Here is a 25,645-nt window from a genome sequence, read left to right as displayed (position 1 = left end):
CCTTTGTTTTAGAAAACACACATTAACCCATTCAGAACGGGTACACATTATTGTGTATCATTATTTTATGCTTTAACTAGCAGATATACAAGCTTGCAGCACCAAGTGCCGTGCTGCGAGCTTGTAGATCTGCTATTTTTGAAAAATCGTGAAAATTAGAATTTTTACCCGATTCTATAAGTGTCTTTTGAAGCCTTCTTAAGGTTTTTGAAAAAACCTATGTTTCCATGTCAGCAATCTGGCTAGCCATCGTCAAAGAAAAGGTCCTTTTCACTTAACAGGAGCTCAGTTAAGGCCTGTCCATACTTTGACAGAAACCGCCGTTTTCGGTCAAAAGGTCCTTTTCTACCATAAAATGATATCCCTCGGGACTTCTGAAAAGCATTGGACCGAACGAGAGTTCGAAAATTTGCACGTCGGAAAACACAACTCACCGAATATTTCGGTCGAAGTATGGAGAGGCCTTTAGTCTGTTCTTGAGAGACTACCATGTCAGTGGTTCTCAAACATTTTCATGTGAAGGACCCCCAAAATGATATTTATTTGGCCACGGACCCCCATCTCAAAATACATGCAAAATTTTAGTTACAAACGTTCGCTTTGAAAATACATATGTTCAAAGAATTGCAAAAATTTTCACGACTTTTTCAAAGTCGGCACTCGGTGCTGAGCTGTGAGCTTGTATATCTGCTATTTTTCACTGGTTAAAGCATTCAATAATTCTAGGCCAGTGACAGGTCACAGGACAACAGGAGATGCACAAAGATATATGGATCGCCATGTTTGCTTACCATCTTGTCAACTGATGGTGGAAAACGAGTGACTGGTGGAAAGAATCCACCGCCTGGGGTTGTGGGGTCAGCTGGAAGTGGAATATCGTCTGGTGTCTGGGAACGACCAATTTCCATAAGAGGACTGTTTAAATCCTGAAATAGAGATAAGGTCCAGTTAGCTTATTGATCACCTCACCTACCTAGGCAGCGTTGTCAGCCACGAATGTCTGGAAATCAGCCCAATACAGCACCAAGCTCAGACTGTACCAAAGCTGTGTCCCGTCTACCCTGCTATACGGTTCAGAATGTTGGAGAACAGAAAATGATCTCCACAAACTTTCAGCCTTTCACACCAAAAGCCTACGGAAAATATAGAGAATATTCTGGCCCAAAACCATCTCCAACCAACACCTTCTTAGCCGTGTAAACAGGACAACCTTCCTACCATCCTTATGAGAAGGCGGTGGAATTGGATTGGGCATGTCATCTGTAGAGAGCAGGGCAACATCACCCAAACTGCCCTTCACTGGACACCAGACAGCAAACGTAAGAGAGGTCTACCCAAGAACACCTGGCGCAGGACAGTGGAAGGAGAGCTGAAGACCCTGCATCACACCTGGGGTTCTATAAAGACGCTGGCCCAAAACCGACAGGAGTGGAGATCCTTTGTTGCTGCCCTACATGCCAGCTGGCATTAAAGGCAGTAAGTAAGTAGTAGCTTATTGATCATTTGGTTTAGTAATTTGTCTGGTGACACAGGAGAATTTATTTGCTCTGTCAAAGCCTTACATCTGTTTGGTTGTTATTTCAGCACCTTTACTACTTTAGATTTTTCCTTTCAGTGTTTCCTCAAACAGTAATATCGTTTTTTCTTTTTACCTTTTGTGATTGATTTTATGTTTTTAACTACGTATGTAGCAGAGAGTAGAGTAGAGAGGAGAGTAGAGTAGAGTTCCTGTGAAAAGTTCAATACAAATAAAATACATTATGTATTATAATTAATGTCCGGCCCTCCCTGAGTGACATGGAAACTTTGGAAAGGTGTTCAATAATAAAACTTTCAGGCCCAGTCAGTTTTTGAAGCTGGATACATAGTGACTTTGGCCAACGCAAGCTCTCAGGCAAAAGATCACCATTACACAAGCAGAGGAGTGCATTAATGTAGTGGTTCTCAAAGTCAGGTCCAGGGACCCCCAGGGTTCCAAGTTGTCCCCAGCGAAATCACAAATCACTGAACTCTTACAGGTCTGAAAAGTACAAATCTAACCAAACAGGTCTGAAAAGTACAAATTGAACAAAATAGTTGTATGCCTTCTGCTTCTTTGCAGGTTTGACACTGCTGTTAATAAGGTTATCACATCTACCTTTTTACCTATACCAGGGTTCCCAGTTCCCACACATCTTTACCAATTAATTTCCAAACCTTTTCAAAAACTTTTCCAGAATATTTAACCCGATTTCCAGGACTATATAACAATAATTCAGCGCCTCGCAACGCGAGGCGTTGTGAGCATGTAGATCTGCTATTTTCACAATTTCTGCCTCTAATATTTGACAATTTGGCCAATGTTTAATTTGTCATTTCAGAGGTATTAACAAAATCAATAACCAAAGACAATGCATAGCTAATTTTTCCAGGACCTTCCAGGACCCTTGATCAATTCCAAAACCTTTCCAGTACTGGAAAAATATTTTTCCAATTTCAAAATATTTCCAGGAATTTCATGACCGTGGGAACCCAGCTATACTTAAAATGTTTCATCTAATCCGTAAATTTATATCATTACGTTACATTGTATTTGTTGTATTTGTTGGGTTTATAAAGTCTCTGCAGAAAATCTCATTGCTTGTGCCTGCCCGTGTAAATAACCAAAAAGATCTGCCTCTAATCTTACAGGTATATATACACAATATATACACAGTAAGTGTCGTATACCAATTTACCTCATCTGGGTTTTCCCGATTACGGCACTGTGTGTGATCACACTGGCAGTTCTCTCCGCATGTCATCTTCCCCTTACGGCAACGACACAGCTTGTTGTGACAGCGAGTCTTACAGGCACACTGAAGAGAGGAGACATTAGTGAGAGTGTTATCATCGGCGTGTACTAGTTACCCAGGGACTGGCAGCACACATACTCATACTGTAAGAATCTTATTTGTATTAGGGACGGGTCAGAGCAAGTACAGTATATTTGTATTAGGGACGGGTCAGAGCAAGTACAGTATATTTGTATTAGGGACGGGTCAGAGCAAGTACGGTATGTCAAGTCCATAAAGGGTCTGTAGTGGAGAAAATATGTCTCTGGGTCTGTTACATAAAATGATTCACAATGAGAATAATAAAAGTAGTTTGAGTACAGATACTTCACTTACTCCAAGTAAGCAAGCAGCGTAAGCAAAGTATAAATAAGCAGAGCTCTGATGTTTGAAAGGGCCGGCCCAGTAGGTATAACATTTTAAATTATTTACAGTCTACTTTTGGTTAATAACTTTGTGATAGTTGGTTATAACTTTGTGATATTCGATTGTCACCGTCACCCAGCGGTACCTTCAAGGTATGCATCAGTATGTCACTGTCATATGACAGTGACAAAGTAAGCAAAGATATTGAGCATCATGAATGGCTTTTGGCAGCTTCCATATACGTGAAAATGTTGATATCTGCCTCCAAAACACTATTGTTAAATACTTGGAACAAAATCTTACTCCAGTTAACTTGGGTTTTTTGGACGTTCTCTTCTTCTTGATAGGCTTAGGACGCCACTCTCCCTCATCCTCCTCGTCCTCCTCCTCCTCCTCAGAAGCAGACATGAGATCGTCCACACAGATCGTATGGGAGGCTTTGGCTGTGCTTTGCTTCGCCTTTTTGGGCTGCAGTGGGCAGAGGATGCATGGATTAAAGCAAATCATACAACAGGTAGTTCCGAGAACTTCCGACGAAGCAATCTGATTACCACAGGTCTCAAACAAAGATATCAGCTGTGCTGGTCACGAAAGAGCTGAAGCGCTCCCTCTCACAACACTAGTGGCTAGGCTAGCAGTTTTCATGTGAAGTTCAGGGACATAGCTAAATTTGGCATTAAAAATGTGCACATTTCTATTGAATATCTTAATTAGAAATAGAATGAAATTAAGTTGACGTGTTTTTTTTAGGGACGTGTTTTTTTTAAGGGCAACCGTTTTATAATTGTAATGTTACACTCGAGGGTGTGCATTATGATTTTGGAACTTCTGCGCTGCGGTCTTGTGCCTGCGGCAATGCATGTGTTCCAATAATCACAATAACCTACACCCTCTCATGTAATATTTTCGTAAAATAAAATCTTGTGACTGAAAATGTTTGTATGACCATGTTTGTATGACCAAGTCTAGTGCTGCATTCACACTGAGAGAAGCCAAGCTAATGGTTGGCTTGGTAATTCAATGTAATCTCTATGCAAACCAGCTTTAAAAATTTCCAAGCTTTTTTTCCAGCTTGGAAATTTTAAAAGCTGGTTTGCATAGAGATTACATTGAATTACCAAGCCAGCCATTAGCTTGGCTTTTCTGTATGTGAATGAGAGATCAGCATGTGATACACTAGTCTAGCGCTGATTCCTAAACAATCAACATGAAGTATGTTTTAGTATTGTTGTTCTCTATACTGCCAACCAGGTGAAGAAATCAGATTGAGGCTTCAAGCTTCGTGTTTATGAAACCCAGATTAGGATTTTAAGGAAGATGCTTCTGAACATATTGTTAGTTTGACCACTTCAAATGCTATATCTTAAAATAATAACAGAAAATAGTCCATCTACATTACAAGCTCTCAATGGGGTCACAGATGCATTGAGACTTGAGAGCTTGTAGATAGTCCATTTTCACTGTGCAACATGCTTTCATGGCAGACATGCTTATGGAATCCAAATGACTGAAATCAGTGCTCGCGACTGAGAACTTTAATCCATGAGCAGACCAGCCATACTTTGGATTTTCTGTGGAGTACCATCATGCACAAGCAAATTTGGGGGTTTCCCCACACAAAGCACACATTTGGGGGGTCCCACACACCTTTTTGGGGCAGACACTTTACAGTTATGTTAAAGAAATGTCACACCAGAAATGTAGTACATTGCATGTCTTACACTAATGGAAGACGTCACTGCAAATTTCGTACCTGTGTACCGAGACCTAGAATTGCGTAGCTGGTACGCTAAATGCGTACAGGTTGGCAGGTTTGCATGCGTATGGATGTGACACCAAGCACGCCCGATTCAGTTAATTTCTGAAACATCATGCAGGGCTTGACATTAACTTTTTGAGGCACTTTTGAGGCACTTGCCCTTTAGACAAGTCCAGTCACTTGTCCAGGCACAAAAGTTACTTGTTTGGACACCCTTGGCCCCCTCCACTCCAGTCCATAGTCTGCATACAGCACAAAGCGTGTCACAGAAAAAGTGTAACCAAGAGCCACGGACAAGTTCATTTTTAATTAACTTGTCCATAAAGATGTATTAGTCGTCCCGGATAACAGGACAAGTGTGTGTCCCGATATTACTTCTGAAACATCATGCATGCTAGTGTCCCAATACTAGAGTGTAATATAGACATATACTTTTGCACATGTACATTACAATTTGATCTGGCGAGTGCTGCCAGGTAAAAGAAATGGCTCACCTTTACTGGTGGTGGGACGAAAGAGTCAAAGGAGTCATCCAAGCATTCCGCCTTAACTGGTTCCGGGGCTTTCCGCACACTAGCCATCAAGGTTAGTTTCTGTAACAAACCAAAATACTGCATTACCAACATAGACAACCCATTGATCATCCATCCATCTTCAACCGCTTATCCGGAATTGGGTCGTGGGGGTAACAGTTCCAACTGAGAGTTCCCTACCCTGAGCAACTGAGGAGTTCCCAGGCCAGTGTGGAGATATAATCCTTCCATCTGGTCTTTGGTCTGCCACAGGGTCTCGGGAGGCATCCATACAAGATGCCCGAACCACCTATACTGACTCCTTTCCAAGTGTAGCCCAAGGAATGTTGTGCGCAAAACAAATGCTTGCAATGGATTCAGCATCATTACAAACCCCTAGTTAGACCCCTCACATCCAACTTAAATACCCAGAAAAGAAAAGTGTTTTTCGGGGTATTTTCCTCCTGTATAGAAAGTCGATGGGAGCCCAACTTGATCAGGCCGCTGTGGCGACCCCGAAGGTCGCCGACTCGGGCGCCCTAGCTAAATCATTAGAGCATACCCTGGGCTACATCTGTGCAAAATTTCGCGCTTTTAGACTAATTAGCGCGAGATTACCATGTCATCTCCCTTAGGCCCCTGACTATATTGCCCAATTCGTTTTTCCATTGTCCAACCCGTTGTTCGGTTTCCACCCTTCTTTAAACTGTAATGTAATTTTAAGCCTGTGATGTGACAAAGTTGAGTTGAGAATTTTGTATTACATTACCCCTGAATCATTATGTAACGAGTATTCATTTGTAAATGTTGAGGTCGTTTTCACACCTTTGTAACATCAGAGTACACTAAAACCATTATTCATCCATTGAATGGATTACCAGTCTTACCTGTTTATATTGTTCATTCTCCTCCATCAATGCCTTGTATTTATCACTCAATTCCTGCATCTTCTCAAGTTCTTCTTCCTAAAATGGTCGAAAAAACAACTAGATAAATAATTCTACTCCAAAACTGCATATTAGACTTGTAAATGAGTGCAATATATCCAATGAGGGACAGTGGTTTCTGTTGTGGGCCATATGCTGGTCTTTGTTATCCGATTGGCTCACCTTTTTAACTTTGCCAACAATACACTCATTTGCCACATATTGTCTGCCGTCACAATCATGTCTCCTGGGTCATGAAGAGTTTTGCATTTGGTGTGTGTGCGCATGCGTGTATGGGGGGGGTTAAACTTTCCTTTAGAAACCCCATAACAAAAGTACAAACCTGTAATTGAAGACGCTGCAGAAGTTCGCGCTTGCCGTGTGAGGCTTCTTCCTCTCCCGTGTTTGTTTCAGGTTGTTTGTTCTGGTGCTGGGTAAGGATGTAGAGGACCTGGAAAGAGGGACAGAAGACAATACCAAGATGCTTAAAACACAATTTAGGAGACACCCATTCACACAGTTCAATCATCTTGCTGAACAAACCAGATTGTTGCTAAAAATTAGATTGCGTAGTCGGTTCCACCGGGTGGAAGCGTTCAAGACGGCAAACCAGTTGCGTCATTTTAAAACGCACAGCTGCTGCTGACTAATGTAGCTTTCACCTAATAGATGAAAAAGACAAGAACCCCTGCGTTCTTTATAGTGTAACTTAAAACCCTGACCAATTCCTGAAAATAAACATCTTCCAAAAACCTAATCTGTTGTCGTCACTTCTGTTATACACAAAATATATAATCATTGTACTCATTGTCCAAAACATTTGGCCTATATTTTATTTTCCATGATGAGGTTTTCCAGCATGCTTTTGAACCCCAACAGTTCATAATTCCAACAATACTAAACATCCGAACAAACCTTTAACCCATTTAGGCCTGAACACATTATGACGCAATATTTTATGCTTTAAATATAAAAGAAAAATAGCAGATATACAAGCTCACAGCACAGCACCGAGTGCCGCGCTGCGAGCTTGTAGATCTGCTATTTTTGAAAATTTGAATTTTGACCCGATTCTATAAGTGTCTTTTGAATCCTTCTAAGGTTTTTGGAAAAAAACTATGTTTCTATGTCAGCAATCTGGCCAGCCATCGTCAAAGAAAAGGTCCTTTTCACTTAAATGCAGCTCAGTTAGTCTGTTCTTGAGAGACTACCATGTCAGTGGTGCTCAAACCGGACCCCCATTTCAAAATATCTAGTTCCAGGGACCACCCAGAAGCAAAATTTGAGTTACAAACGTTCGCTTTGAAAATACATTATTTTCACGACTTTTTCAAAAATAGCAGATCTACAAGCTCGCAGCGCGTGCACTCGGTGCCGCGCTGTGAGCTTGTATATCTGCTATTTTTCACTGGTTAAAGCATTCAATAATTCTAGGCCCAAGGCTTTTGAAGAAAGCTATGAAAAGAGTTTGGTATCGTTGTTAAAGTCCTTCATACAAAAATGTTACACAGAAATAAATATATACCTTCTCTTGATGTCTCTGCTCCAGCTCAAGCAGCTGCTGCTGGTGGTCTTCCTCCATGGTGGATATAACCCGTCTCTCATCCCCCAACCTTTTCGTCAAGTCCAGCATGTTCACCTTCTCCACCTGGAGGTCACTCTCGAGCTTAGCGTAAGCCGTTTTAGAACTCACCAACTAGATGTATGGAAAAAGATGAAATGCCATGTTTTTCTTCAAATACTGTCTGTCTTACTGTCACAATTACTATTATGCAAAATTACATAATTGCAATTATTGAGAAATCAATTATTTTTTGCACAAGTCAATCGTTTCCATGTAGAAAAAGATTTCATATGCGGAGATCTACAAGCCCAAAATGAATCATGAAACGCGATGAGCTTGTACATTGGCCATTTCCAGTATTGATGTGTTTTTGTGATAGTATAGTTACTAAATAATTTGTCAGACACTTCAACAAAAGCCAGGTGGCGTTGTGAGTTGAACCGGGTACCTTGCGGTTCCCAGGCAGGCCCTCTGCAAACCCCTGCTAACATATAAAACATAATGTCCGCTCACTCCGCTGGCGGTGGTGAAATACAGTTAATAAATCCTGTATCTCATAACTACTGTAAATCTTAGCTTTAGACGGGGGGCTCACCTCAAGACAGTAAATCCTAGCTTTAGCTATTAGGCTCACCTCAGACAGTAAATCCTAGCTTTAGCTATTAGGCTCACCTCAGACATCAACATCTTGAGGGCAAGCTTTGCATCGACAATAGATGTGATGCTGTCCCAGCGCTGCTTCTGGCGCCCCTCGTTGTCTGCATCCAGAAGCTTCTGTTGAAGATCGGCAATCTGGGCGCTCCTGTTAAAAGGACCATTTATTTCACCAAAACTACGTTATGCACCTTGCACTCTAAACAAAGAAATGAAAATAAACATCCATTTGTTTTCCTCTACTTATGATTCATCATTTTAACAGCTACCTGGGTTTTGGCGTGCACCCAGTATTCAAGTTGTTGAAAGTGGGACTCACCTCAATCCCATTTCCTCCTCAAGGTTAGCCGCCTGTTTAGTCAGAGGCACTTCTGTGTCTTGACATTTCTCCATCTCAGACATGAGCAATGTCCTGCGCTGCATTAGGGAGACAATTCCACAGTAGAGGATTATTGCACATAGTCTATAACCAGGCGAATGACAGATTAAAACTATATGACAGTAGTGGATTATGTGTATAACCAGCCGAAACAAAGTAATTATGAGACAATTGTGCCAATCCATGTGGACTTTGTTCCATTTCATCTAATGGATGAAATTAAATGGAACAACAGACCATGATAACAGGTATATATAAAATAAAAATAAAAACTCACCCTCATTTTGGAAGCAGGCCTATCCCCAGCCTCAATCTGCTGGTTGATTTGCTTGACTTCCTGTGCCAGGACCTTCCGTTCCTCCAACAGGTCACTGAGGTGCCGTTTTGCCTCTTCCGTGCTCACCAGCACCTCCACCTCATTGAGGAACCATGTCTGGCCACACAGAAATGCAATGTGAGGTACAGATAAATATAGAATGCACATACAGTAAAGCACACATAACATTAGGGCCCCCAGGTTTAGAAATGTGACTGAAGGGGAGCACACACTGGACGCGGGCGGCTGCGCAGCGGTAAGGGGTAAGTGCCCCATGGTAACCCCAAATGGATGCGGCGTGCTGCCACACAGCACATCCATTTCCCTCGGTGGGGAGAACCATGGAAGAACATGTTCAACACGCGGGCAACGCTGGAAAAATAGAACAGCAGCGTATCGGCGCGGCAGGCGAGGCGGCAGACCCGCGGCTGCGCGTGTCTGACGCCGCCGGTGTGGGTTAGTTCATTGAAAATAATGAGTCTGTATTTTTTGACGCGCCGCTTCCGCACCGCCTCCGTGTGCTGTGTGTTCCCCTTTACTTGACTGTGGGAGAATTAAAAACAGCCCAGATGCAATACATTCACAACGATCAAACCTCTACACAAGAAACAAGGATACACGGTACCCATTCCTCTACACATTTACAACTAGAAAAGTGTGCTCCTTGGGGAACACCTCCGCCAGGACGGTTTGCCTACCCAGGGCTGTGTTCGGATGTGGGGTGCAGCCATCAGTGTCAGGGTATGAGTTTGTCACAGGAAAAATACAGTTTGTTGACCCCCGAAATCATATTTGAACTGTGGACCCCAGCACCCTGATGAGCACTAAGAGTTGAGGAATTTTGTATAACACGGTTTTATTGTGAAAATAGCAGATCTACATGCTCACAACGCCTCGCAACTGCTATTTTCACAATTTCTGCCGCTAATATTTGATATTTGGCCAATGTTTAATTTGTCATTTCAGAGGTATTAACAAAATCAAAAACCAAATACAATGGATAGCTATTTTTTCCAGGACCTTCCAGGACCCTTGATAAATTCCAAAACTTTTCCAGTACTGGAAAAATATTTTTCTAATTTCAAAATATTTCCAGGAATTTGATGACCGTGGGAACCCTGCCAGGGCTGTGTTAGGATGTGGGGTGCAGCCATCAGTGTCAGGGTATGAGTTAGTTACAGGAAAAATACAGTTTGTTCAACACAGTACAACCTGTGTTTGTGGTGCCCCCTACAGGCAGAAGTTAAACCGAAACGGTGGGTGAAATGGTGTGTCCACAAAAAAAAAAAAAAAAAAAAAAGAAACATTTTATTTGTAGCATTTGTGACACCCCTGTAAAAACGCACAGTTCAGGAGCTGTAGGCCAAAAATGTGTGGGGTTCTTCCTCGTCTTGTAAAACATGCCATCCAAGGAGGAACTGAATACAATATATAAAATGGAAGCTTTATTACCTTAAATCTACCAGCGTCGCTCTCCATTTTTCTACTGTTGACATCTTTGCGTTTCTCAGCCACCTCTTTTCTCTTCTGCAGGGCATCATGCAGCCGCTTTTTGGCCGCTGCAGCCTGAGGGGACAACATTTTGTCATAAAAAAATAAAAATGGAGATCAACGGTCATCTCAAGTGTGTAAATGTGTGAGCAAGAGAACAATCAAGCAAATCAGAGAGTCGTGGTATCAGCAGTTTGAACTTTTTATCGATTTGAGAAAAGGCCTGACCTCCTCAGTTTTGCGATGAAGGATATTGGTCTGCTTCTGGAAGTCCCTTTCCAGTTTCAGCAACTCGTACTGTCGCTTACGATCCTATAAGAGACACATATATAGCACAAGGAACACAATGCTTGACATCAGTGTTGAATTCCAGCTATACATTTCATTTAACTTCAAATCCTGCCAATTCAGTTGAAATCCAAGAATGTCAGTTGACCACAGACCTTCTCCTTCAGCTGAAGAACCTCCTTATCCTTCTGGGTCTTCAACTGACGGAATTTCTCAGAGTCGTCCTTCATCTGCCTCATCAGCCGCACGCGCTGTGTCTTCATAGACTGCAAGGACAAGTCTGTCTTAATGAGTTAACCTGATATCTGTAGCCTTCAAATACTACAATGACAAGCCCGTCTTAACACTTAAACCCATTTAGGCCTAGAATTATTGAATGCTTTAACCAGTGAAAAATAGCAGATATACAAGCTCACAGCGCGCTACGAGCTGCCATTTTTGAAAAAGTTGTGAAAATGTGTGCAAATCTTTGAATGTATGTATTTTTAAAGCGAACATTTGTAACTCAAATTTTGCTTCTGGGTGGTCCATGGAACAAAATATTTTGAGAAGGGGGTCCGTGGCCAAATAAATATCATTTTGGGGGTCCTTCACATGAAAAGGTTTGAGAACCACTGACATAGTAGTCTCTCAAGAACAGACTAACTGAGCTCCAGTTGAGTGAAAAGGACCTTTTCTTTGACGATGGCTGGCCAGATTGCTGACATAGAAACATAGGTTTTTCAAAAAATCTTAGGATTCAAAAGACACTTATTGAATCGGGTCAAAATTTAAATTTTCACCATTTTTCAAAAATAGCAGATCTACAAGCTCACAGCGCGGCACTCGGTGCCGCGCTGTGAGCTTGTATATCTGCTATTTTTCAATAGTTAAAGCATAAAATAATGATACACAATAATGTGTACCCGTTCTGTAATTGGTTGACCGGAGTCCCTCAGGGATATATACAAGTGTCTTCTGTTATTGCTCTACACTAAATACAGTCGCTGAAAATAGCGGATCTTGAGATGCACTGAGCGCTTGTAAATACCTAGACTGCGTCTCCCAGGCCCGGGAGTGATACGACTCCAATTACCTTGATGTATCCAGAAGTCTGCTTTTGGTGTCGCCCAGACCAATGTTGTGAAATTCAGAAAAAAAATTATAGATCTTGGATTCTCCTAACAGATTTCATTTTTGGTAAAAACAAGCCTTTTACCACAGACCATAACTAAAGCACGGTTGATCACGGTTATAATTTTGATGATCTGCCACGACCTTCCGTTTACAAATGGACACACGGTGCTTTAAAGTTGCCAGCAAAAATACGGTAAAAACGCTGAAAAACCCTGGCAGAGGCAACTGAATTAAGTAATTAATACCCGGCAGTGAATGTGTCATCACCTGTATCTCCTGCTGGAGTTTAGAGACGTTGCGGACAGAGGTCTCCTTGAGTTTGAGGAGTTTAGATTGATCATGCAGCTTCTTCTTCATGTCCGACATCTGAGCCTCCAGTTCCTGTAGCCTCTTCCGCCGCTGCTCACTAAGCCTGGAGAATACGTGTTGTATGTCAACAAGAGGTTCACGCCGCTCACATATAGAGATTGGGCTACGTATATATATGGTGATGTGACTGATATGGCCATATATGGAGATATGTGCATCAGTCAAACTTAATTCAGGTGCCCACTTGTCCTTAGTGCCCAGTTGTCCAGGTACCATGTCTCTAATGCCCAGTTGTCCCTAGTGCCCAGTTGTCCAAGTGCCCACAGGTCCCTAGTGCCCAGTTGTCCAGGTGCCCACATGTCAGGCTGAGCTGAATGAGACAGAGGGGTGTGTGTGTGTGTGACAGGGGTGCGTGTCAGTTGTTGACAGATAGCCAATTGTATATATGGATACAAAATACAACTAAGCATGAAATAACCCACACCTTAGCCCGAAGTCAAAGTCATTTAGAGGTATTAGTTGTTATATAAAAAGGTGAAGCCAACTGGCATTACTTGGCCTGGTTGGAGTCTTTCTTAGCATTCTGCAGTGCCAACATGAGCTCCTCCTTCTCCTTCTGCAGCAAATCCACTGCAGACTGCAGGCCTTTCTGTGGAATGACATAATGCATAGAAACAACAGTTAGAGTTTGGCACATATGACCGAAACAACCAACAGGATTGTTGGACAGTTGATCATGGAACGTCATGGTGAACTCAACCAGCAAACTGCTGAAGACCTGCACTGTGTGCATGAAATGTCATTATGTGCCATTACAATTTAGTCAATGCCAGATCTTCAATATAAAGATCTATATAAATTGAATTCATCCCCATCTAAAATAAAGGAAAGAACAGCTATGGAGCAACTCTGTTGTCAGTTTAAATAGAAAAATACACCACTACTCCTTTGGGGAAATTGAGAAAATGTACAAATGAATTTATGCTCAGGAATAAAATTTATAAAAAAAGATTGTGGTATTTTGGCCAGTTCAATTTGTAACAATTTTCAACAACGCACTCCATCGTCGTCACTGATAATTTGTCAGCACTTGTTAGAATTGCAAACATCCAAGTCACTCTCTGAGCCAAAAGCCTTTCAGGAATGATTCGATTACACTGGAGTGACTATAGTTCATATTTATATTTTAGTTAACCAGCAGAAGCCTAAAGCAAAGCAAAGCAACAGTCTCTGTGGTGGTAAAAGCAAACATTATATAAGAAAATACTGCTCTACCTGAGTCTCTGTCTGCATAGGTTCCAGCTCGTTTTCACACATTTTCTTAATGTAAGCCTCCTTCATGGCCAACATTTTGTCTAGGTCAAATAGTTCCTTAGACATCTTGGCCTGGCGCAGAGCATGATGGGTAGTAACGGCGTTTGGTGATTTATCAGCCAAGGCATCCTGCATAGTGAGATGGAGGGAAAGAATACATCAATGTGAGGGCTTTGAGCACAAGGGCATAAGTGAAATTCTCAGAATTTGACAGCACAGCATTCCATTGATTGTAATTATTTTTGTGCAGAAGGTAACAAAATGCACCACATTCAATTCCTTAAACTTTTTCATTTCAAGGGCCCTAGGAGGGGGACCGAACGGCACCTAAGAGTAGAGGGTTTAAGTGGTTAATAGAATACATACCGAGTGGTCCTGGCTAGAGCTGTCACCGTCATTCCCCAGTCCTGGAGGTGCACTTGCTCCTTCTCCAGTGGAGTTGAAGGATCCGGCTTCTCCTGCAGTCAGAGCATCAATAGAGGCAGCAATGCATACACTCTCGTTCTGAGAAGCAAATTGGAGAAAATAGATTAAACACATAACATAATGCATGTTTTACACAGAGCTGGATTTTTCATATATCCTGTTTTTTCAGATATCCACATAGAAAAATATCTATGTCCACAGACAAAGATATCTAGGTCTAAAATAATCTGATTCCCCAGACCTCCACTAGGGGGACAAGCACACACACACAGTAAAGTCTTCAGAGATATCCGGGTTCCATGTCTACACGGATCCAGATATCCAGATATTTTTCAATGTCTCCACTTATTTATCCGGATTGAAAAATATCCAGATTCACTGCCAAAATATCCAGCTTTGTGTGGCTGCAAGCCCCAACAGCACCAAAAAATGTCTAGATTCACAAATATCCAGCTCCGTGTAGCCATGGCCTTAGTGGAAAGCTTTGTGATACAGGATTTGTTTTTATATGATTTAGCTGTTGCCTTCGACTTCTAGTCCAACGCAACAAAAATCTGAATGTCTCAGTCTCTTTTAGCGCATCGTTTGAATTTAGAGGTCACCAGGCGTATCAAAGTTTTACTGGAGGGCTCACCTACTTTTATCAGCACAGAGGACCTTTCAAAGTTTCCCTACCTGGAGCTGCAAGATGATGTCCCGCAAGTTAGCCATCAGCTCCACCTTTCCCTTCAATTCATGGTCCTCCAAGGTCTCTAGCACTTTCTCAAGGTCCACTTTACACCTAAAAACAAAAAGAAAAATTGATGCCCAAAATTAAATGCAAAACTCTCCTGTAGAGTTTATCACAGCCTACTTTTCACCGTCTGATCATATTACTAGGTAACGTACGCCTCGTGTTGCCGCAGTTCCTCAAGCTTGCTTTGGAGTTTCTCATTTACTTGCTCCGTCTACAAGAAACAAGAGAAATGCAATCAGTGTTTAAAGCAACTGATGGAAAATGGGTCCTTCGCAGTCATAAGAAATATCATGGATGAAGTTGCCTCAACAGCACACCCTCACCTAAAATACTATTTATTGCTGCGAGCTGTAGGGATAAAATAGTCAGTTTTGCATATGTAGTGAATGTGATGCACGGGAGCAGGAATTGAACACCACTCTCCCACTCGCCAGTCCAACACGCAAACCACTGTGCCAATAGAGCGGAGCTCAATTGGCAGGGCTGTTGCAGGTCGGTTTATTGTCTGGGGCTACAACACAAACTCTGACAGTTTCAAGCTTGGCTCAACAAAGGTTATTACGTTTTCAACTAGAGTGTTTGGTCCCCACACTCACAACAGGACTCCAAACCATCAAGTATGGATATGTACCTCAGGACTCCAAACCATCATGTATGGATATTTACCTCAATAATCTTCTCAAACATGATGGCCGTCTGGCCCGCAGCCTCGCTCAGCTCCCTGCCCAGCTTGCCGTTTTCGTCTTGCAGAGCGCGGTTCTTCTCCAGGAGCTTTGTCACGTTCTCCGCTGGCTCCGACCTGTGGTGAAGGGACCATGTTTGGAGTTATGGGATTTTGTGAGCGAGTTTGGTTACACGTGGGAAAAAACTAGGTCATTAACAAAAATAAAAAACATGAGAAACAAAGTGTTTTGACTGTTTTTGTCTAAACATCTGCCTAAATAAAATAATTATAAAATCGCTCCAATTACCTTTTTGTAGCGTTATAAACAATGTTTATTGTGCAGGTGAGATTTAAAAAACCCTGTAATCTAATCTAATCATAATAATAAAGCCTAAAATTAAACCAAGTGGACTCTGTATAAATAACAAAGTGTAAAGTTAAACCAAATCGATTTGGTTTCGTTTTACAATCAAGAGTCAAAGACTATTTGGTTACCAACTCGCCATCATTTAGCTGGACCAATGGTGGAAAACCACTGTTTTAGTGCCTTACCCAGAGAGTACCGGAGCCACACCTCCACAAGCATTCAGCAGCATCACCTGCAGCTCCTGAATCTGAGCAATAGGAAAAGAAACACAGCTTTAATAAGAGCAAATGACACAAGCCGTCTTGGTGACATTCTCAGTGGCCCTTATTTATCAGTCCAAATTAGTATCAGCACAGAAATTGCATTACACCAATGTAAGGCACAGGATTGCTCAAAATGAAAATCTACACCAAATATGTTAATTCCGTTAATTGCTAACAATTTCAAAATACCCATTTACAGTATGTTAGACTAGAGATATAGGACATAATCCATGAAGGCCTGTACAATATGTAATAAGTAAGGGATAATGGCTGGCTCCGCGGTGGTTGTCTATACATAACAGACCGACATGCTGAAGGGATATAGTACTGTACATATATATATATCAGAAGGGATATACTTCGCTACCTTTTCCTTCTACACTAAATTGTTTCGTTTAAAATTGTCAATTTACAAGCTCACAACAGAAATAGTGGAAATAGCCGATCTACAAGCTCACAACGCGTCGCGATGCGACGCTTTGTGAGCTTGTAGATCTGCTATTTCCACTATTTCTGTCATTTTTCAACATTCACGATTATGACGATTATGACAAAATAATTGCGATAAGGTCAAATAATCACGATTAGACGATTATGTAATAATTGTGACAGCCCTAAGTCCAAGACAGTGTGATTTAATGACCCTACCTGCAGTTTCATGCGTTTCAGCTCTGCAGCCTTGGGGTCAACGTTGACAACAGGCTTGTTCTTGATCTTGCGAGCTCTGTCGGCATACCGCAGCGTGTTGATGGTCTCTTCCATGTTAGAGTCAGCTGGGCTTACACATGCTATCATCAGTGTGTGGCTGTTGCCTCCTAAAGAATCTGATGAAAAGGAAAATACAAATTTGTCAAAGATTATAATTTCGTCTGTGGATCACCTGGTAGAGCACATAGATAGACCATCCGAGTCTGACATCGCTACCACTAGAGGGCGCCATCCCCCAGGTTCCCATTGACTTTTTATCCCCATAAGGGCGTTTTTTTTTAAAAATCCCCATAAGGGCATCTTAGATCGCCTCATATAAATGGGTTACAAAAATAAACAAACCATGTTACCGATCAATCGGCAATGGATCGGATCGGGCCGATCAAAGCGTGATCGGCGATAATCGGTGGTTTAGATCAAAAGGTAAATTCACCGATCCGATCCGATCGGTGCATCCGATCAACCAGCCGTTCAGTATGCCCACTTGAGGCCATTTTGGGGTATTGATTTCCACAGTGCTGAAGGAATAATTAGTTACTGCTATGATAATAAATACATAGTAATGCTGGTAAATAACTATAAGGCAAATATATAAATGAATTCATGAGTGAATGAATGAATTAAAGTTAAAACATTAACATTTAGAAAATATAAATAATAACTTGATCGGATCGGTGATTGATCGGTATCGGGTGATCAAACTTTTGTGATCGTTGCTCGCTGATCGGTTCCAAAAAACCTGATCGGACCATCCCTACAAACCACCCCTGAGATTTTACTCAAATGGATATGAAACATCGACTAGGGTGGAAATGTACAAATTTACCCAACACATTAAACACTAGAAACGAGTAAAACTAAACCCGATTACTACATTTCCCATGAACACGGCAAGTAGGGAATTGTAGTTTTCCGGACAGAATTCATTCATTTTCTCCAGAAACAGGCTGTATCAAATATGAATGAATATCATAAACAATGCAGAGCCACCCCATTGACAGAAATTCCCGGATGATTTGTTTATATTTGGAACAGTCACTGCGCAGGCAGCCTGGGGACCTGAGGCCCTTTGCTGCATGCCATTCTCTCCCCCTCCTACCATTTCCCCGTTTCTCTATCACCTCTCTCCTCCAGCAATTTCATTTTTTTTCTCCACTAGTACTGTCAAATAAGGCTTTAAAGAAAAAGGCTTGAAATTGGGTTCAGTAAATGTACTACCGGTTGTCTTCTGGAATAGAGCATCGCAGTGGGCGTGGTTTACTGGTCCCACTAAAAAAATATCCTGTTCATTTTCCTCATAGACTTTCACGAAATTATTTATAACAATTCTGTTAAGCCAGCCTAGAACCAAGCCATCCAGGATTGCAGTGAATCATGACCATAAAACCTTGTTTTTCTATGAAAAGAACATTTTGAAAATCGCTAAACAAAGGGTAGTTATTAAATATAGTATATCAAATAATTTAATATTAAAATATGTTTTCACATAAGATCAAAGGTTTTAGGGTCATGATTCACAGCAATCCTGGATGGCTTGGTTCTAGGCTTAACATAATTGTTATAAATATTTTTGTAAAAGTCTATGGAGAAAATGAATGGGATTTGTTAGTGGGACCAGTAACCCACTTCCGCTGCGATGCTCTATATGAACACTATACAATTTTGTTATTTGCACCCAACAGAAGAGCCATAAAACAATGATTACATAAATAATCATAATCAGTTTTACCCTATGTTTTGTCATGTATACATACCCTGCAACAGGCGTGTCAGCTTGGAGTCTCGGTATGGAACAAAGGTGCCCTTCTTACTTTCATCCCCCAAGGCACTGATCACATTACCCAGAGACAAAAGTCCTCGGTTGATGCTGATGCCTGCCGGACACAAGCGTTCATGAAGTATTTTTATTTTGAGTGAAATTGTTTAAACTAAGCTGTAAACTGTATCCATGCACACTTCAAAGCACACCACTTTTTCTTTTTACTTTGTTATGAAATATACATCATTTGTTGTTGGAACTTGGACCGTGTTGCACATTGTCTGCTAATTTAATGTTCTCTAGTCTCCCCATTAGCCATTATGGCATTAATTGTCCACTACAATAAGTGTTGGCAGGTTGAGTTTTATACATCTTGGGTGCCCACCAACAGTACCAATGTGTACTGGCTAAGGCGCGAGGGCGAGTTAGAATTTATATTTTACAAAGTGCAACAAAGTATAAATCAAACTAAGATTTGGCTTGCCTTCCTTCAACCGATCACCCTCTGCTTTTGTTTTCTTCTGCCTCTCCGAACCAGCCAGATCCACAAGGTGGAGTTTCGAAACCACCGAGTCAGTTCTACAAAATGAGATTAAATAAAAAACAAAATCAGATTAAATTACATTAAAAACAACTCATGTCAATAGATCTAAGAATTTAACATGCAGTAAAGTCAAACCAAAGACAACCATAAATAAAACTATTAACAAGACAGAGAGGAGAGCAGAGCAGTGCTGACGGTAATACAACTAGTGGCTAGAGGCTGTCTCCCTACTCTTCCATCGAGAAGATTTCAACCCTGGTGGCAAGTAGGATACTAGTGCTTGAAAATGTCAATAATGTTATTTGAAATAGACTACACTACATGCAGCCATCTTTACTATAGCTTGGACATCATTGCAATTACCTCTCTGTCAGAGGAAAGAGTGCGACAGATTGAGATATAAAACTTAGATTGTAGCTTTAAGACGTGTATTTTGCTGGGTGCGATTGATTTCTGGATTATGTTCAAAAAAAGAGAAGATGACAAGGATGAGGTGACTGACTTTTCTTTCCCGTGGCGCTGCTCCAGGGTAATTGTAAATATGGCATGTGAACGTGATGAGGCAGCGTTCATGGCTGTGGATCCCACAGTGCGAACAGAGTTTCCAATCTCCAAGCAGCCAACCAACTGATGGGCAGAGGACACCTCCCTTTCTGTCAGGCCTACAATCTGTGAGGAGAGGATACCTTTCTTACAGCCAAATATAAAAAGTCACATCCTTGCAATTTTATTGGAAACAGTTTTTTTTTTCTCCATTTATCCAGGCCATTTCTGTACCCTTAAATCAAAACAGACCACACACTAACCTTACTATGCTGGTACATCAGGATAGATAATGCACATTAGCCATCCCACAATTACTACCCAAAATAATTATAAATCCCAGCATTTCCAGTAATCCATTCAAATATAATACTTTCCTAAAGGGACAACTTTATTTTTTACAAAAAGGGTTCATATTTTAGATTAGAGAAAAGTAAATATGAGTGTTAAAATGTTTTCATTTACTGCTTTCTATTGTTTTAGCGATTTTAGCATTTTGATTTCAGTGGGTGGGGGCATGCGTACAAGTGGCTAAATATGTCTTTTTAGACACAATAAGGCAGCAATTTCTGCCCATGAAAGATTGCAGTCCATCTTGGGAATGGGCTTATGGTCTAAAAAGACATATTTAGCCACTTGCATGCATGCCCCCAACCTGGGGGCATATGAATGCTTGTTGTAAAAAACATACATTGTCCTTTAATAAAATCAAGGATCTTCAAAAAAAATATACCTGTATGTTTGCACCTGACTAAGACATACTTAAAATGACAAACTGAGCTATTGGGTTAGGGATGGATGCAATTAACCATTATTATTCACTAGGGCTCAAATGTCTACATTAGAGGACATGTTATGACAAAAAAAAGAAAAAGAAAAGAAAAAAAAACACTCCATCAATAGAATCTGGCTGCGCCATCCAGGTAGCCATAGCCATTTGAACCGCTTCTCTGCCCTCTTCTGCACATCATATACTGTTAAACAATGAAAAAAGCCCCACACCCAAAATAAATAATCTCCCACCTTGATGCCTTCTTTGGGGTCCTCACGAATACTGATGGGTGACTTATCTTTAGAAGGACACAGTAAGTCCAGTATCTCTTCATTGTAGATCTGTGGTTAATATGAAAAGCACACATAAAGCTAAAAAGGTCAAATATTTTTTTCTCATTACAAAAGGTTTAAAAAAAGGTAAAGCTCTAACGGCATATTCTAATCGTTATCATTACTATAGTGTTTGCTCTTCCAGTGTTATAGCGAACTTAAGTGTAGATCCTCCGTCCTACTCCCATTCCCTCTGCTGACAGCCCATGGGTCTTTTAAGCCGTGGCATCATTTTGTAGTCAGACCTCCAAGCAGATTTATTGTCAATATCTGTCCCTCACTATTTCAACAGATCCGAGACAAAAATAACGACTAAAGTATAATTCTACCACTTTCCTTTCAACAACAAAGAGAAGAAAAATTAGTAAATAGTAAAAAGATTTGCTTTTTTGGGGGGCAAAAGTTCTCCTCTGCCTACAAAATGATGTCAGACTTAACAGCCCCGATGTGTAGTGACAAATATCATGCCCCCCCTGATCGGCTTCCCTCTCCTGAAAATGGGCCAGTTATGTTCGTATAAGCGCTGTGGTGGGCGGGTACTTTGCCACTAGATTAGACGTTTTTTCTCACAAACCTCCAGGTAGGATACAGTCACAGAGAATTCAGTCTCTCCATTCTTCTCTTGCTCTTCAAAGATCCGTTTGATGACTCTTGGAATGACGCCAACAGACGGATCATTCTCTTGAGCAGACGTGTAGGTGCCACCCATGGAGAAGGTCTTGCCTGAGCCAGTCTGCCCATAGGCTAGAACAGTTGCATGGTATCCTGTATGTGTTCATAGTACATAAATAAACATTTAAACACTTTATGCAGCAATCCATTAATTCACTCACTCAGGTCACCTGGAGGAGGGTGTCTGATGCAAGACCACTAGGGCTGCACGATAGGGACAAAATGTAATATCTCTGCATTTATGTGTTGCAACCACGAAAACTAAGCATTATTCAAAACAGCATAACAAGTCAAGATCACTCTTGATTTTAAGTGCTATTGGGTTCCCACACTTATTTGATATTGTAGGTGTAGCAAATGTAGTGTAAACAAAGCAGAGCCCAAGAGTTTCACTTTTGGGCACGATATGGGCGATATATTGCCCATATCGTTGCCATTTACGATATACGGTAATGTGCAGCACCAGGTGGTTTACCAGGCCATTTTTCCACCATGACACTGTTGCATTTTATTTTCAATTCAGTCTTTTGCAAAATTCAGTTTGTGTCAATGTTATGTTATACCATTGAGCAAAGAAATGTTTGACACTCAGTCATTTATTATCCGAGCAGTGATGATCTAGCAGCCATAACCATCACATTTACAGGCCAGTATCTCTTATCCAAAGCAGCTTAGCTGCAGCAGTGAAATAAGCAATCATAGATCATTGGTGGCTGACATGCTCAATGAGCCGTTTCAAGAATAACTTCTTTCCACATGATATATGATTTGCACTTTTTAATTATAATGTGGGGGATAACCACGATGGTGAATAAAACGACATTTCACTGAAAACAAGCAACAAAGTAATGAGGACTGCAAGGGTAAGAACCATACCACAAAATAAATACTATTTGTAACATGATCTTAGAATGACTGTCAGGGTAATGATCTTAGAATGACTGTCAGGGTAAATTGCTTGGACAGTACTGTATGGGATAAAGGAGCAATCAGGATGTGTCTAAGGACACAAAACGATGATACATGAGCCTGACAGACTTAGGGATGGGTATCGTTCACCCTTGAATCGATACGATACCTTTTTCGATACCTGGGAATCGATCTGATACCCTTTTCGATACCATTTTCGATACTTTTTATTTAAGTTGATGATGATGATCAGAGAGGAGAGTATAGATGTTGGATAATCATCATAATAATAAACATTATAGGCTATTGTCGGCTATTTTCCACAGTAACGAGTGTAGCCTACTAAAGCAGTCATTAAACTCTCAGTAGCCCAACTGTTACAGATGCGACCGGCCAGGGGTGCGTTCCAGAGTATCGAAACGAGGTATCGTTCGTTTTTACGTGAACCGATACCCGATAGTATCGACGTCATGCAATACCATTAAAAGTATCGCAGACGATACCCATCCCTCCTGACAGTGTATAATTGGTGGCTTTTGCAACAGTGCAAGTTAGACACAGCAGACAATACCCAGGTAGAGCAACAACAATCTAGGGGAACCGTTACTACAGGTCAGAGCTACTGTACCTTTGAAAAGCCCGCTCAACAAGGGATCAACAGAAGAATTGAAGACTTCTTCTTGCTCAGCTGTTGGGTCAAATACGTAGTCATACGTGAAGGTCTTCTCTGTGCCGACAACAACCTTAAAAACAAATTAGACATTTATTAAGTGAATTATATTTGGTAGACATTTCATATCAATTCTATGTACTAATTGGATAACATTGACATGTGACTGATGATGGGGCAGTCAACCTTATCGTTGATGTTAAAGGGAAGAAACACTACGGTTCAACAGTCAAATTCATATCAAATATGGCAATAGGGATGCAGATTTCAGTCTGCTTGTGCATGTTTGCATTGAACAGAGAAACTAAGTTTACTTTATGCTGACTGTGCAAATAGTAAATTATCTTATTGAGTGCTTTCCCCCAGTTGTCAGGCCCCTTTTTTAAAGGGTAAAAAAACCACAAAAAAACAACAACTGTAAGATAGAATCCTGGGGCACCGGCTGGCCTAATGGTCCAGGCACATACTACATAATAGACTCTAATGCCTGACAGCGCATTTCGGATTCGATTCCCGATCCAGACGACCATTGCTGCGGGTAAATCCCCATCTCTCTCCCAGTTTCCTGTCTACCTACTGTACCTACAGAATGATTATTATACTTTATTTGAACCATAATCTTAAGTTAAGTAAATAATCTCCACATTATAAACCTCGACAATTAGTTGCAGAATGTAAATTACATAAAACAATCAATTACTGAAAACATACAGTGGTCAGTAGGCAAAAGAGAATTGTTTCCTACACTACAGAACAGACCTGTGGCTCTCCAGGCACGAATGTGAGACAGGTCTGGCAACCCTCGCTGGTTTCCTTGGGTACCAGTGGACGGCATCGAAGAGCCACCCTCACCGGAATCAGCTTATCTTCGCTTGTCATGCTGCAAACGGCTGTGGATCAGCTGGAAGCAGAAACAACCAAAGGATGATAATAGTTACACGGTGTGATTATCAGCCAACTACTGTGTTGGCTGGCCTGACAACAATGCTGTTGCATTTTAGCCTAGCACAGCTAGACAATCCACCCATGTTAAAACAAGGTGGGGGTACTGCAGTTAGTTAGCTGCATTAGTATATAGTCTGGCCAAGCCAGGCTATAGTTGCATTTAGAGTGAATGGTGCCATACATAGCTCCAGAGGCGGAGATCGGCTCAGAAAATTAAACCAGAGAGAAACATTTTGGATCCACTCCCTGGACGCATTGTGTCCTCCAGGTCTAAATGAGGATATAGACTTTATGTGTTTTCTTTAGTACTACTAGCCTTACATTAAGTCGCACCTGCAGTGGCTTCTGCATTCTGGCTTTGGGACGAGTCCAAAGCCAGAATAAGGCTACTTTAGTACATGTTCTGCAGGTTCACATTTCTTGGCCTTGTCACTATTTTGCTGCTTTATTTGTTAAATGTAATTTGTTTTGCTATATATATTTTTTCTTTCTCTTTTTTCAACCTTATTGCTTAATTGATTGATTGCTGTTGTTCCTATGTAATTACCTTTTGTGTTGCTCACACACACACCCGTGTGCAATTTTGGGTGTGGGTCCTAAGTGCTGATTGACTAGGTGTCTGCAACTCTCCAACCCTTTGTATATAAGGACTTCTGTTTGCCTCATATATGCCCTGATGAAGACCCAGAGAGGTCAAAACGTGTTGGCTTTTATTATTTGATAATGAAATAAAGTACCCAGTTTGTACGTCCGCTCCCTTCCTTTTTAACTTTTTGACTACTAAATGTCTCAAGTGGATTTAACCATACAAATAGGACAGTGGTTTTTAACCAGTCCGGGGACCACCAGTGGTCCTTGAGGGGCTTCCAGGTGGTCCCCAGCTAAATGATGGACCCTTACAGATCTTTAACTCTTGAGAGCGTAAAATGAAACCAAATTTGCTTTCAGAAGTCGACACAGTTAGAGCATGTAGAACAGGGCTGCCCAAAAGGTAGATTGTGATCTACCAGTAGATCACCAAGGGTGTGCAGGTAGACCACATGACAAGCCTCTAAAAATATATAGGCTAATTAAAATATAAAAAGAATATGTCAATATGACATCAAGAAGGGCCCGTCAGCTCCCTTCATGGCTTCTAAAGTCTACAGGCAAACCTCCAATGCAATGCTTTGTTCAAGAGTCAGTAGCATTACAAATAACCCCAAAACCTACCACTTCCATACAGAATGGGATGAAGACATTTTCCCCAGTATTTCCCATTTATTTCCCCCTTACAGTAAGTGTGTTTGTCTAAAATGTAACACCAGTGCTGCTATTCCAAAGCCCCCCTCAGGCCCCCAGCTAAAACATTTTGGATGGGTAGATCATGTTGAGCTAGTCATTTTAAAAGTAGATCTCTCGTCAAAACAGTGTGGGCACCCCTGATGTAGAAGAATTGTTATTTTGATCAACGTTTACTTTGCCTGTCACTGTCATCTTTCCTAACACATCAATACAAAAAACACTGTTCTACAGTTTTAGAAGCAAT

At 41.2% G+C, this 25,645-nt stretch overlaps 1 protein-coding gene across 1 annotated transcript in view; it reads right to left on the bottom strand.

Moving 5' to 3' along the window:
* Positions 1 to 24,051, bottom strand: part of kif4 (kinesin family member 4) — a gene marked incomplete at its 5' end in the record, with an annotated part of 24,741 nt that extends 690 nt beyond the window's left edge. Inside the window, 29 exons of the mRNA XM_080749335.1 lie at positions 792 to 926; positions 2,718 to 2,837; positions 3,483 to 3,647; positions 5,433 to 5,531; positions 6,338 to 6,415; positions 6,720 to 6,827; positions 7,902 to 8,072; positions 8,613 to 8,742; positions 8,914 to 9,011; positions 9,251 to 9,406; positions 10,742 to 10,855; positions 11,009 to 11,092; positions 11,224 to 11,334; positions 12,452 to 12,596; positions 13,048 to 13,142; positions 13,769 to 13,936; positions 14,174 to 14,311; positions 14,909 to 15,014; positions 15,122 to 15,180; positions 15,636 to 15,768; positions 16,186 to 16,247; positions 16,912 to 17,087; positions 18,726 to 18,845; positions 19,215 to 19,309; positions 19,777 to 19,943; positions 20,841 to 20,930; positions 21,496 to 21,686; positions 23,131 to 23,245; positions 23,932 to 24,051. Of these exons, the coding sequence (XP_080605461.1) occupies positions 792 to 926; positions 2,718 to 2,837; positions 3,483 to 3,647; positions 5,433 to 5,531; positions 6,338 to 6,415; positions 6,720 to 6,827; positions 7,902 to 8,072; positions 8,613 to 8,742; positions 8,914 to 9,011; positions 9,251 to 9,406; positions 10,742 to 10,855; positions 11,009 to 11,092; positions 11,224 to 11,334; positions 12,452 to 12,596; positions 13,048 to 13,142; positions 13,769 to 13,936; positions 14,174 to 14,311; positions 14,909 to 15,014; positions 15,122 to 15,180; positions 15,636 to 15,768; positions 16,186 to 16,247; positions 16,912 to 17,087; positions 18,726 to 18,845; positions 19,215 to 19,309; positions 19,777 to 19,943; positions 20,841 to 20,930; positions 21,496 to 21,686; positions 23,131 to 23,245; positions 23,932 to 24,051 (3,549 nt within the window). The remainder of the gene's footprint in view (positions 1 to 791; positions 927 to 2,717; positions 2,838 to 3,482; positions 3,648 to 5,432; positions 5,532 to 6,337; positions 6,416 to 6,719; positions 6,828 to 7,901; positions 8,073 to 8,612; positions 8,743 to 8,913; positions 9,012 to 9,250; positions 9,407 to 10,741; positions 10,856 to 11,008; positions 11,093 to 11,223; positions 11,335 to 12,451; positions 12,597 to 13,047; positions 13,143 to 13,768; positions 13,937 to 14,173; positions 14,312 to 14,908; positions 15,015 to 15,121; positions 15,181 to 15,635; positions 15,769 to 16,185; positions 16,248 to 16,911; positions 17,088 to 18,725; positions 18,846 to 19,214; positions 19,310 to 19,776; positions 19,944 to 20,840; positions 20,931 to 21,495; positions 21,687 to 23,130; positions 23,246 to 23,931) is intronic.
* Positions 24,052 to 25,645: the final 1,594 nt, after the last annotated feature.

Source organism: Nannobrachium achirus (assembly GCF_963921795.1).
Source record: "Nannobrachium achirus genome assembly, chromosome: 19".
Classification (NCBI taxonomy): Eukaryota; Metazoa; Chordata; class Actinopteri; order Myctophiformes; family Myctophidae; genus Nannobrachium; species Nannobrachium achirus.
Note: the sequence above shows the minus strand (reverse complement) of the source record. Positions and strands in the feature narration are given on the sequence as shown.